Source organism: Macaca nemestrina, chromosome 5, assembly GCF_043159975.1.
Source record: "Macaca nemestrina isolate mMacNem1 chromosome 5, mMacNem.hap1, whole genome shotgun sequence".
Lineage (NCBI taxonomy): Eukaryota > Metazoa > Chordata > Mammalia > Primates > Cercopithecidae > Macaca > Macaca nemestrina.
In genome coordinates this window covers 69,472,247-69,485,563 of record NC_092129.1, presented here as the reverse complement: position 1 = coordinate 69,485,563, position 13,317 = coordinate 69,472,247, and the positions used below count along the sequence as shown (strand labels likewise).

The window sequence follows — 13,317 nt, the reverse complement described above, 5'->3', positions numbered from 1 at the left end:
TATATATGAACCCATATATACATGAACCCATATGTGTGTGTATATATATCTATCTACACATGCACATATGCACATATATGAATCTAGAGTGACTTGATATAGTTTCTTGCTGAAGGTCTTTTATACAAGATCATTATATACCTTGATTAACAAAGATTTCACAATACCTGAGAGACTGTTCTCAAGAATACATGCATCAGAAAACCTAACTGATTTCTTCTTTCTGTCATTAGCTCTACTTTATCATGGTGTTTCTTCTCCTTGATCATATCTTCACATAGTATTTGAACTTGGAATGGATAAATCTTAAACTTTTTTGAGAAAATAATTACACCTTAATTTGGTGTCATTTTATATTTGGGTCCTTTTCAAGTCATAGCTTTTACTCCATACTTAATTTTGTATGTCTCTAGCAGTAGAAACCTGCAGATACACAGACCATATTAAACAATTCCTTTTACTAATATTATTAATGTTAAGTTGACTTTTATTATTATTTTATCTTTCACTCTCTCGATGTGAGTACTTTGGTCTTATTATAGGTCAGGATTTTTAAAACTGGAATCCTCAGACCCCCAAAGGGCCAAAGATTGAATTTGGCAGGTCCATGAACTTGAATTTGAAAAACAAAGTCTTTATATTCACTAACATCTAACTGAAATTTAGCAGTTTCTTCCTTTGTAAATGTAGGCAGCAAACCACAGTAGTGTTAGCAATATCTATGACTTTATCACCAATGAAATCCAGTTATTTTCATATCATTTTACAGTTGTTATAGATATTTTAAAATATCATTACATTCATCACTACTTTAAAATTATAGAGCTACTACTAGCTCTTGGTATTTAATATATTAATAAAGGCTTGTATATTTTATTCTAAACGACAACCACCACGGCAAGTTCCTATAACTACAGAGCCAACCATGGAAGCAGAGCTTCCCCACCCAGTGAAATGCTGATGCCTGTTGATGGGGGACTCAGTGGCCAAGGGGTACCCCATCGACCTCTTTCCAAGCCTCCAAATAACAAACATCTAAGTAAAAGCAATGAGGAGCTTCCAGACACTTCCCCCTCACTGCCCCTTTCCAGCTTTTCCAATCAGATCACCACCTCTAAACCTGACCAGGAAGTTCTGGAAGCTGCCTGTATAAGACATGCATGGCGCGCTTATAGGACCCAGTCACCGTACTGGAGACGGGGGCTTCATGGAGACTTTTTTCCTCCATCACTAATCGTAACCTACTCTCGGGATTATGCCTTATGAAAGCTAGGGGGCAGCAAACTCAATGGCAAAGTGAAAAAGACTGCCCACTGCAGAGGCACCCGGGCAGCCTTGTGAGCTGAGCTTACTGCAGGCTTCGCTGCTTCTTCCAGGACCCTCGATCGGGTAGCGGTGCCCTGCAGTCTGACGCCGCGTGGTGATTCCATTATTTACCTGCTTACAGATTCAGGAAAGAAATCAATGCCAGCTCCTTCAGGATAATTTTTCCAATAACCTAAAACACATTTCAATGACTACATTTTGGGAGGTGTTATTCAACATACATGCTTTTCTTTGAGATAGTGAAGAAGCTCTTTTTTTTTTGGAATCCATTGTCTCTTAAAAGTATGATTACTTGCTCTTGCTCTTATAATCTCGTTTTCTACGTTTATTTTATGGGTTTACCATCTCTCTCTATCCCCTACCCAGCCCCCAGTGTCTGCTAGAATATACAGTTCATCAGACAAACTATCCCCGGTGGCTCCCAGGAACTGCCACACAGAAGGAGCTCAGAGGCCGGCATGGTGGCTCACGCCTGTAATCCCAGTACTTCGGGAGCCTGAGAAGAGTGAATCTCTGGAGCTCAGGAGTAGAGACTAGCCTAGGCAATATGGTAAAACCCCATCTATACAAAAAAATGTAAAAATCAGCCGGGCATGGTGGTGAATGCCTGTAGTCCCAACTATTCAGGAGACTGAGGTGGGAGGATCACTTGAGCCCAGGAGGTTAAGGCTGCAGTGAGCTGTGATGGCGCCACTGCACTCCAGCCTGAGTGACAGAATGAGACCCTGTCTCAGAACAAAACAAAAAGGAGCTCAGAAAATATTTGTTGAGTGAATGCATTGTTGAGTGAGTGCATGAATCGTTTGAAAACTGTACACCAATCCTGCTCCATTTCATGTTAGCACTGCTCTCGTTCCTATGCAGATGGAATTTTTGAAAAGCACGTGACCATCTTCCTAATGCCGTGCAATGCAAACTTCTTAGAAAGGGGGCTCTATGAAGAGCCCTTCTTATGGCTTTTTAGTCATTCCATCTTCTCTAAGAGCAACAGTAAACGTATCCAGGGAGTTAGCCTCTGTGACTTTTAGGCTCCAAAGTTCTTCATGTGTGTCTGCCAAAACCCTTGAAACTTCATGTTGTTACAGATGACGGCAAACACACCACCAATTTTTCTAACCTTGAAATGATGTGATAAGTGAATTCCCAACTTGTTGAACCATCATACTCACCAATCCAGGTTTCCAGAGTCAGTTTTCACATCAGAGTTACCTCACTTAGGAATTCTACTTTAGATTAAAAAACAATTTCCAAATGTCCCTGAATTGAAAACTCAGCTGAAATGTTCTAATAAGGCCACCCTTTAACCCTTGATGTCCCAACATACTTGCAAGGCAGCTAGCAGGATGCCACAAGCAATGGAAACGCTGATCTCATTGTAGTAGTGGACTTTTTTCTTGCCATTTGCAGCAAAACCATGTACTTGTTTGAAAATGAGAATCAAAATAGGGGCAGTATCCAAGTACTCTTTAATCCAGTTGGTTCTGTGAAGAGAAAAGAGATTCAGGAGAATATTTGCCCATATTTTTTGTTCTCTTTTACTACCTTAGCTTCTTTATGATAAAAATAAAAACCAATTTACTCATCTTTTATATTTAAATTGAACAGCTGCAGAATTTTTATTTTTGTCTCATTCCTCGTTTTCTGACCAGGATCATTCAATTTCATAAACATGCCTTAGTTAGTGCCTAGTATGGCAAGACATATGAAATGCTGAAAAATACAAGGGCAGGTCCTATTACCCAGCATGCACTGGGTCAAAATGCAGCCAGGGAGAGGGCAAGGATGGCAGTGAGGTTTAGCCAAAATCACAAAATCACAGGTGGGCAGATGGCAATGCTGTTCACCCAGTTATAGAAAAAAGGAAGGGAACTTCTGTGGGAGAGGGAGATCATTCATGTGAGGTATAAATGCAGAGCTAAATTTTTGTTTTCCAGCTCAGAATATCTCTTTCTTGATTTCATTACCCTGGCCCACACATTTTGGCAGAAGTTTTATTCTAGCACAGATAGTCAAAAAAGACAGAGAGTCATATAATCCTATATGTTGGGATTTTACCTTAGGATATCTTTGTCATTCATTAGCAAGAGACAATCACCATTCATTTCATTTCTAGCCTGGTCATGCTTCCTTGTTCCAAAGCACACGAAACTCATTTGTGTATTTCTCCATGGTTCCTCTTATACTATGAACATCTGTATGTTACACTTTCAAAGTTACTTAACTGTACTTCAACCAGCTTAGTTACATTTGACTATTGTCATTTCTTTTCTCCCTACAAAGAGGGAAAATGGGAATGCTTTAGAAGATCTGCACTGGAGCTGGACTGTCTTGGCCACTGGGCAAGCTACTTGGCCTCCCATGGAACTGTTACCTCCTCTGTAAAATGTACTCTTGTGTACCCAATCCCTATGGTTAAGGCAAGGGTGAAAATAGTTAAAATACATAAAGTGGTTTTTAATAAAGAATTTTAAATCATGGAATTTTAAATCATGGAAATATCAACACAGTGGAGCCACTTGTAATCCACTTTCCTGACTCACTCGATGAACCAACACTCTCCATTCCCTCCATAGAGCACGTGGACTGTGCCCGGAGCAGACCCCGAGGGCTGCATTTGTTGAGGGACCACAGTGAAACTACTTACACTGAATTCCCCTCCACTTTTTTCCTGGAGTTGAGGAAGCCAAAAAGTTACTAAGGCCTCACAGATAACTACACTTGTGTTAAACTTGTCCTAAAACTAAAACCTGCTTAGTAAAATGATTGGGAAGACCTGATCACTTTAGCAAAATGTAATTTGCTTCATGCAAGATCTTGAAAAGAATTTTGCCATTTTATGTTCCAGATGGGTGAAAAGTGAAGTAATTCCTCAATTATTTACTAAGCAAATAATTGAGTCAGAGCCTATTTACCAAACGCTCACATGGCGATACAGGAGTGAACTCTGTCTTAACTTCCATAATTCCTCCCAGAGGCAGAATCAAGCTTATCTACACTTACAACAAAGCCAAGACATGGTGGTGGTGGTGATTTTATTTTAAGAAGCCAAGGCGAACATCCCCAATTCCACCACTGTTTGTACCTCAGTTTCTTGAGATCTGTGACCCAGCGATGTCCCATCCTTTTCATATAGTTGATCTCCTCTTCCTCCTCAATGATCTTTCGAATCTTGTGCTTCACATCTGGATCCTTCACAACCACGAAGGTCCAGGGCTCTGTATGGGCCCCACTCGGGGCTGTTCCTGTCACCCATTCCATTAAAATCAGAAATTAAAACTGCAGGAAAGTGTGAGGCTGCTAATTAAGGAGAGGCTCATCCCTGTAGTCCAAGCACTTTGGGAGGCTGGAGCTGGAGAATTAAAACATTTTTGCAGTTTTTTTTTCTTTTTTTTTTTTTTTTTTTAACTAGCAGGGTGTGATGGTGTGTGCCTGTAGTCCCAACTGCTTGGGAGGCAGAGGTGGGAGGATTGCTTGAGCTCAGGAGGCAGTGAGTCATGATTGCACCACTGCACCCTAGCCTGGCAACAGAGTGACATCCTATCTCTTAAAAAATTTTTTTTCTAAGGATAAACATAATAATTCATACTTGGCCGGGCGCAGTGGCTCATGCCTGTAATCCCAGCACTTTGGGAGGCCGAGGTGGGTGGATCACCTGAGGTCAGGAGTTCAAAACCAGCCTGGCCAACATGGTGAAACCCCGTCTCTAGTAAAAATAGAAAAATTAGTCGGGTGTGGTGGTGGGCACCTGTAATCCCATCTACTTGGGAGGCTGAGACAGGAGAATTGTTTGAACCTGGGAGGCAGAGGTTGCCGTGAGCTAAGATCATCCCATTGTACTCCAGCCTGGGCAACAAGAGTGAAACTCTGTCTCAAAAAAAATAAAAATAAAAATAATTCATATTTGCTCAAAATGAAGTTAGATAATCTGGAAAACAAATGCCTGGCAGGGAACCCTGTCATGCTGCTGCCAAGTTCGTTTTGTTCAGCATCAGGCCAGCTGATCAGTGATCAAGCTCTGCAGTTCCAGGGTTGTGGGAACTCCACCTCTGCTTCTCTAATTATGTGGGAGAAAATGTCCCCAAGTAACTGCACCATGACCACTAAGGAAAGAAACTCAGAGGGGAAATTTTGACAGCCAGAGTTCTCCAGACTGTTGTTTCTTTTGGTATTCTTGATAAAAAAAAAAAATAAAGTTGTGAAGGTTATTGAAGAAGGCAAAATGTATACGGTAAGATGGTTTTTAAAACACTCCTCAAAAGGCAACTTAGTTATACAGTGTTTGGTCCCTATATCAAAGCTATTAGTGTGGCACTGTGAGGTTTATCCTTGGGGACACACGACAGTTGGGGAAATTCTTTTTTTTTTTTTTTTTTTGATGGAGTCTCAGTCTATCACCAGGCTGGAGTGCAGTGCCACTTATCTCGGCTCAGTGCAGCTTCCGCCTCCCGGGTTCAAGCGATTCTCCTCCCTCAGCCTCCCGAGTAGCTGGGACTATAGGTGCCCGCCACCACCTCCCGAGTAGCTAATTTTTGTATTTTTAGTAGAGATGGGGTTTCACCATTTTGGCCAGGATGGTTTTGATCTCTTGACCTCATGATCTGCCTGCCTCGGCCTCCCAAAGTGCTGGGATTACAGGCGTGAGCCACCAGGCCCGGCCCAGTTGGAGAACTCTTAGACATGGGTACTCAATATGCACAGCCATGTGTCATTCTACTCCCAGGGAGACTTCAGGAACTCTCAGCCCACACCTTGATCAGTTCCAGTGTCCCAGGGCAAAGCTTCACAGTGTATCACCTTTGTCCAAGGAGCCTCAGTTCCCTGTGGGATTCTGGTGAGAGTAGGGGCCAGCTTCTGATCTGGGTGTTGTCCCTCGGCCCTAGAGATGGCCCACTGTTCCCTGGGGGAGACCACAGTGACTCACAGGTGAGATATTTCAGAAGCAACTCTTCCTTCCTTCCCAATGGATAGTTTAATCCACCGATGGAGGGAGGAAGGGCTGCAGGCTCTTGGTGGGGTTCTTGCTTGCCACACACCACTCCCAACACTAGAAGTCACAACTGGCTTGGGAAATGCAAGTCAAAAGCTAAACATGAGGCCCCAATTTCTGCACTGAGTGATTCCAGTTAACTTTGTACCCATTTTATTTGTTTACTAAATATTTGTATCTCTAAACATAAGAAATAAAGTTTTCCCTAATGTTTTTAGTTGTGTCAAATTCACCTTCGCAGCATATGTGTACATACACATATACAAATACAGATACAGGTAAAGGTGAAATTTAGTAACTGCTGTTAGTTAGACTAAGGACTCAACAATCTAATGTATTTGTATTCCTAACGGAAGTAAAGTATTTCATTCTTGCTTCCTTTCACGTTGGACAATAGATTAACAATGAGCACGTGAACATTTTTGCAAATAAACTTAAATGTGGTTTATGTAAGAATAAGACTCTAATCACAGGAGATTCTCAAGTAGTGAGATTTCTCTTATTTCTCCTCCCCATTTTCTGTAGCTCTTATTTTTTTTTCCTCAGTGGAAATATTAATTTACATTAAAATGGGTCTTTTCTTTCTTTGATTTACTTTGCAAATTTACATAAGTAAATTTTGCTAGTTAATGAGAATACTGGACTATAGCATCACGGTATGTAATATAAGAAATTTGCTTCCAAAGAAAACAAATATAACTGAGTATGTGAGTGTGTGTGTGTCTGGTGTGTTTTAAGGGGAGGGAAAGAAAGAAGCTGTATCTCCTCCAATATATTAATCTAATGATGTGATCAGAAATCTTGGTTTTTAATTAAAAGATCATGAACTGAATAATTGCAGAAGTTTTGAATTATTGTCATATCTGCTTCCAAGAAGCTTGTAATAGTCAAAATGTGGCAAGTAGAAGTCATTGTGTTTCTGGCAGTCACTCAGCACTTGGGTAAGACTTTATAGATACACATATCACTCTAGGCTTTATTCACTATGTTTAAACTTTGACATTTTTCCATTGTTGGAGTCACACCAGTAAAGTAGCTAACATTTCCAAAGACCCCATCTGCAAGTACAGACCTGCCGTTCTGATGACATTATCAATGACTTCCATTGGAACTTGCTCATTACTTATGAACCTGACTGACCGTCTCTTGTTGAGAAGTTCATAAAATTCCTGAGACCTCTTAACCATTTCCCTCTCAGGATAGTGTGTATGAGAGAAAGGGATGTGTTCAACACTTTCTTCTGGTTCTTGCCATTCATCAGCATCTGCAAATAAGAACAAGAAAGGTAACAAACTAAATGATCTCTTGGTCATAAGGTGACCACTGGGGAGAAGAAGATAAAGTTCTCAAATGTGTAAGATTATGAAAATACACATTTTCATAATGTGTATACAATACACATTTTCATATTGTGTATACAATACACATTATGTATTATGTACAAAAAAATACAATAAAATAAAAAAGAATAGATTTACAGAATCCTTACCACTGATCTTGGCTATCCTTAAAACTCCAGCTGGGTGCAATGGCTCACACATGTATTCCCAGCTGCTCTGGAGACTGAGGTGAGAGGGTCGCTTGAGCCCAGGAGTTCAAGGCTGCAGTGAGCTATCATCACACCACTGCACTCTAACCTGGGCAATGGAAAGACACCCAGTCTCTTTAAGAAAAAAAAAGAAAAGAAAACAAAGAAAGAAAAAGAAAAGTCTGGGCGTGGTGGCTTATGCCTGTAATCCCAGCATTATGGGAGGCCAAGGCGGGCGGATCACTTGAGGTTGGGCTTTCGAGACCAACCTGGTCAACATGGTGAAACCCCGTCTCTACTAAAAATACAAAACTTAGCCAGGTGTTGTGGTGCACACCTGTAATCCAAGCTACTTGGGAGGCTGAGGCACGAGAATCGCTTGGACCCAGGAGGTGGAGGTTGCAGTGAGCCGAGATTGCACCACTGCACTCCAGCCTGGGTGACAGAGTGAGACTCCATCTCAAAAAAAAAAAAAGAAAAAGAAAAAGAAAAAAAAGAGAAAGAAAAAAGAAGCAAAAACTCCAGACTAATTATAAATCAAGAAAAGAAAAATTTTACCTACAAAAAGATGAGGAATTCAAATTTCTGTTAATGATGGACTAGATTATTTGAAACAATCTCCCATCAGCTGAAAACCACTCAGATCTCTAAATAAAGTATTTTTCTTTATTTAGGAAAATAAGTCTTTTTTGAAATAATTGAGCCTACAACATAGCAAGAAATTTGCAGGCCAAAGTGAAGAGAAAATTTGAACTCATACAGGTAAATAAGCGCAGAAGGTATATTTTTTTTCCCTACTGTATTTGCCAATCCCCACACATTTGAATTCCATTTTTATATCTGCAGGGATCAAGGGTGACAGATATCAAAGCCCAGGCCCGCACAGAATGTGAAGTCTAATAAGCTAGGACCCCAGAACTACATCCATAGGGGAAGTATGAATCATAAATAAATTATTCCTCAAGGGTTTATATCAGTTTGATGAGTCTTGCTTCAAACTTGAACTTGGAATAAACTTGTCCTGTCTGAAAGTACCCCGGTTGTCTAGCAGAAGCAAATGCCAACATACAAATAATTTTAAGTATAATCATCAGCAACCCACCAAATGCAATCAAGCACATAAAGAAGAAAACATGTTGGACAAGAAACAGCAGAATCCATTTTTTAAAAAAATAAAGTCAGATGCCCAAAGACTCCAAATACTGGAATTATCAGACCCAGAAGATAAAACAACTATGATTACTATATTTAGAGAAAAAAGACAAACTTATATAAATCTGTATGTAGGGTACACGAAAGAATAAAAGAAAAAAATTAGAAAGAAGAAAAAACAAAAACAACAGCAAAAATAAGGAATAAAAGTTAATATAAATAATCTGAAAAAATAGAGAACTTCTGGAATTGGAAAATAATAGAATTAAGAACTTAAATGGATGGTTAACTAGCAGGTTAGACTAGCTACAGAAAAATTAATGAACTGAGAGATAAGTCAGAAGAAAACACTTAGAATGGGGCAAGGAGAGGCAAAAAGATAGAAAATATAGAAGAAAGGGCAAGAAAAAATAGAGCAGAGTGAAGAGTGAGAATGTCCAATATACGTATGATCATTTTATTCAAAGAGAATGTGGTGGAGGCAATATTTGAAAAGATAGCATCTGAGATTTTCACAGAACTCATGAAAAAATACCAGATCTACAGATTCAAGAGGGCTGGGGCTGGTAAGTTCTTTTTTTTTTTTTTTTTTTTTTTTTTTTTTTTTTTTTTTTTACAAGAACGTTTTTCTTTCTCTTCTTTCAAAATTAGAAGTGGGGTTTTGCTATGTTGCCAGGCTGGACTCAAACTCCTGGCCTCAAGGGATCCTCCAGCCTCAGCCTCCTGAGTAGCTGGGAGTACAGGTGTGCACTATTGCACCTTACTATTTTTAATGACATTAAACACAGCTGCTACAAGGGGGGAAATGTGATTAAAAAGAAGGCACCAAACTTCAGTTTCATAATTGATCCTGACAACAACGAAAGTAAATCAGGGGCTACATTAGATGCAAAACTACAAGTTATTTCAGGCTTCTTGCCTACGGGTAAGCTATGTAAATGGCATACTTTTACTCTGAGGCCTAGTAAATTCAAAGAGTTATTTTTAAAAAACTATACATTTTACAATAAAATATAAAGATATTGAAAGTAACCAGAAGAAAAAAAAAGTTACCTCGGGAAGAACACAGAAATAACTGAATTTTTAACCAAGGCAAGAATAGCTACATTGAATAGAAATGAACTAAATGTTCCTGATAAAGGCCAATGATTATTTTAAGTCCAAGTATGTTGTTTACAAGTGACACACCTAAAACATAAGCATATAGAAAGGTTGAAAGTCGTACCATGCATCACATAACTATATTAGTTGAAAAAAATTAAGGCAAAAAGCATTGCTGATAATAAAAAGGGTCAGTTTATAATAACACAATTTAATTTGCTGGGAAAACATAATTTTAAATATGTATGCAATTACATTACACGACCTCAAGACAGACTTTTAAGAAGAACTGTAAAAATCCACAACTCAGTGAAAGATCTTAACACATCTCTCAGTAATGATAGAATAAGCAGAAGAAAAAAATCAGTAAGGATACAGAAAATTTTAACAAGGTAATTGACAAAGATGACCAAAGAGACTTATACAGGACACTGCACCAAACAACTACAGAACACACATTCTTTTTAAGCAGACTTATTGGACCAGAAAATAACTCTCAACGTATTTTAATGGCCCAATAGATAATGATCTCTAACTGTAATGCAACTAAACTAGTAACAAAAGGATAAGTTAAAAAAACAAACAAAATACCTTAATGAAAATTAGAAAATATTTCAAAATTAAAATATGACATTATTATGTATTGAAAAATCTATGCAATAACATTAAAATATTATATTTAGAGGGAGATTCCAAGCCTCACATACATACATTAGATAGGAACAAACCCTAAAAATTAATGAATTAAAGATCAATTTCAAGAAGTTAGAAAAAATACCCAAATAAAACCAAAGATGTAGAAAGAAGCAAATATTAAATATGACATATTAAGGAAAACAACAGCAAACATCCAATAGGGAGAAACATCAAAACCGAAGCTGGTTCTCTGTAGAAACTGATTAAATTGGCAATCCTCTGGCAAGATTGATCAAGAAAAAGGGAAAGCATAAATAACAAATTTCAGGAATGAAAAAGGAGGCATCACTATAGATGTTACTGTCATTTAACAAACAGTATAAGAATATTTATTATACCAATATATTTTAGAAAATTTATATAAAATAGACCAATTTCTTCAAAATATAACCTGCCAAAACTAACTTCAAAATAGAAAAACTGAAAAGTCTGTTGACTATTAAATAAGCTGAATTAGTAAGCAAAGATTTCCCTAAAAGAGAAAGCAACTTTACATTCAGATAGCTTCATGAAGGAGTTCTACCAAACTTTCACAGAGATAACACTGCTAAATTCTCAAACCCTTCCCAACATTAGAAAAAGAGTAAACACCCTCCAACTCATTTTATGGAATGACCACAACCTTGATACCAAACCTAAGTAGGGCATTAAGAGAACAAAAAACTACAGGCTCAATTTCCTCACAAACACGGTACAAAAATCCTAAACAAAATATGAATAACAGAATTCAGCAATGTATTTAAAAAATACATCTTAAGCAATTTGGAGTTATCCCAAGAATAAGAGGTTAATTTAACATTAGAAAAACAATCTTTTTTTTTTTTGGCCACATTAAAAAGCTGAAGAACATAAACCACAAAAATCATTACAATGCAGAAAAGATGTTTGATAAAACTTGACATTTATCTCTTAGTAAATTTGGAGAAAGGAACTTTCTTAATCTCATAGTCTAATTATGGGGGGGAAATCCCCACCACATCCAACTATGGTAATGATGAATTGTCTAACTATGAGGGGAAAATCCCCACCACATCCAGCTATGGTAATGATGAATCTTTGAAACCCTTCCATCAGAGATTGAGAACAATAGGATGTTGAATGTTCTCACCACAATTCTAAATATGAAAGATTAATTTTTAAAGCTTTTAGAAGAGAATATAAGAGAATGTCTTCACGACCTTGGAGTGGAGAAGGATTTCTTAAACAAGACACAAAAAGATTAAACCTAAGAAAAGAACTGTTACATTTAACCACATAAAATTTCTCATTACATCTGCCTGCTTCTGCCACTTCTTCTGTTTTCCCCATTACCCTCCTGTTCAGAGAGTTCTGCAAGCTCATTATCAGTAGTTCAAGATCTTAGAGAAGATAAAAGTGCAACAGAAGGGTCAATCACTGAAGCTAAAAATGATAAAACTTAGGAGAAACAAAATAGCCCACAGAAGATAAGAAGGATGATGTGTCTAGTGCACTAAAAGCTTCTTCACCAAGGGCAGACCCAGTTATCTTATTTTAGAAGAAGATTTTCCAATAAATAACATTGTGAAATTCAAGATAGTTTCTACAAACAAGGGTTCTGAAGACTGTATTGTCAAATTCCCAGATACTACATTTCAATATTCTCAAAATTGTTTGTTATATATCCAAAATTTCACAGCTCTTCTGAATATTGTTTCTTCATTTCACTTAAGCTCATGAAAAGACATACTTCTGAACTACAAAGATTTCAACAGAAAAAAAATTCTAAGATGCTGTCTTCAAACACTTAAAATTATTGAGGGGAAAATGTTTGGATGGCAAAAAAAAAAAAAAAAAAAAAAAAAAAAGATATTCCTTGCTTATCTTAGGCTGGTCTTGGGCTTCCAGTTGTTGTTGAGTTTTATCAATTCCTAGAACCTAGGAGGCAAAATATACCAAAATGAGGCCAGTACAGAAAGTAAACCTCAGTATTTCACATCAGAATGAATTGCTGTGAGTTGGAATTTTTTCAGTGAAATTTGAATCACATAAAGAAAGCTTCACTGAGAAGGCTACCCACAGAGCAAACACTGAAATGTTGGGATCTAATGAGTAGATGGTTCTTTTACGTAATAATTCAGTCTTTAATAAGCCTGCCCTAGTATTTGTCAGCCTGATGGGAATGGATGCAGAGAAGCAATATCACCACAGAAAGCAACTCCTACTCAGATAAGAACAGACCATCAGTCTGCCATCATATTGCTGAAAATGATCAGCACTCACTTTCCTAAAGTAACAAATTTAAGGGCTTTTAAACCATTAAAATGTATGTATGTGCATGTGTTTGTGTTCTACCTGAATCATTATTGTACTACCTAAACTGTGTCTTTAGGAAACTGAATATAATGTTGTTATACATCTTCCTCATTGACAACCTCCCGAAAACCCAATTATATGTGCTTGATATGATGTGTATCCGATGCCTTGAGCTGTGTGATGGAAGACAATAACTTGTTACTTTTTTCTTCTAGTAGATACAAATACACTTTGAGGGTTTTTTTGGGGGGAG

The 13,317-nt window shown here is 37.9% G+C and overlaps 1 protein-coding gene across 4 annotated transcripts in view; it reads right to left on the bottom strand.

The window, feature by feature from the left end:
* The window catches only part of LOC105489031 (iodotyrosine deiodinase), a 34,315-nt gene that overhangs the window by 7,582 nt on the left and 13,416 nt on the right, over nt 1-13,317 (bottom strand). For 2 of the 4 annotated variants that reach the window (XM_011753596.3, XM_071096607.1), the window contains exons 2-4: nt 7,386-7,577; nt 4,409-4,568; nt 2,651-2,807 (exon numbers count right to left, since the gene is read on the bottom strand). In XM_011753596.3, the coding sequence (XP_011751898.2) occupies nt 2,651-2,807; nt 4,409-4,568; nt 7,386-7,577 (509 nt within the window). Of the gene's footprint in view, nt 1-1,352; nt 1,438-2,650; nt 2,808-4,408; nt 4,569-7,385; nt 7,578-7,802; nt 7,870-13,317 lie in introns of those variants that run through there. The other 2 variants (XM_011753598.3, XM_071096606.1) reach the window with 2 other exon arrangements.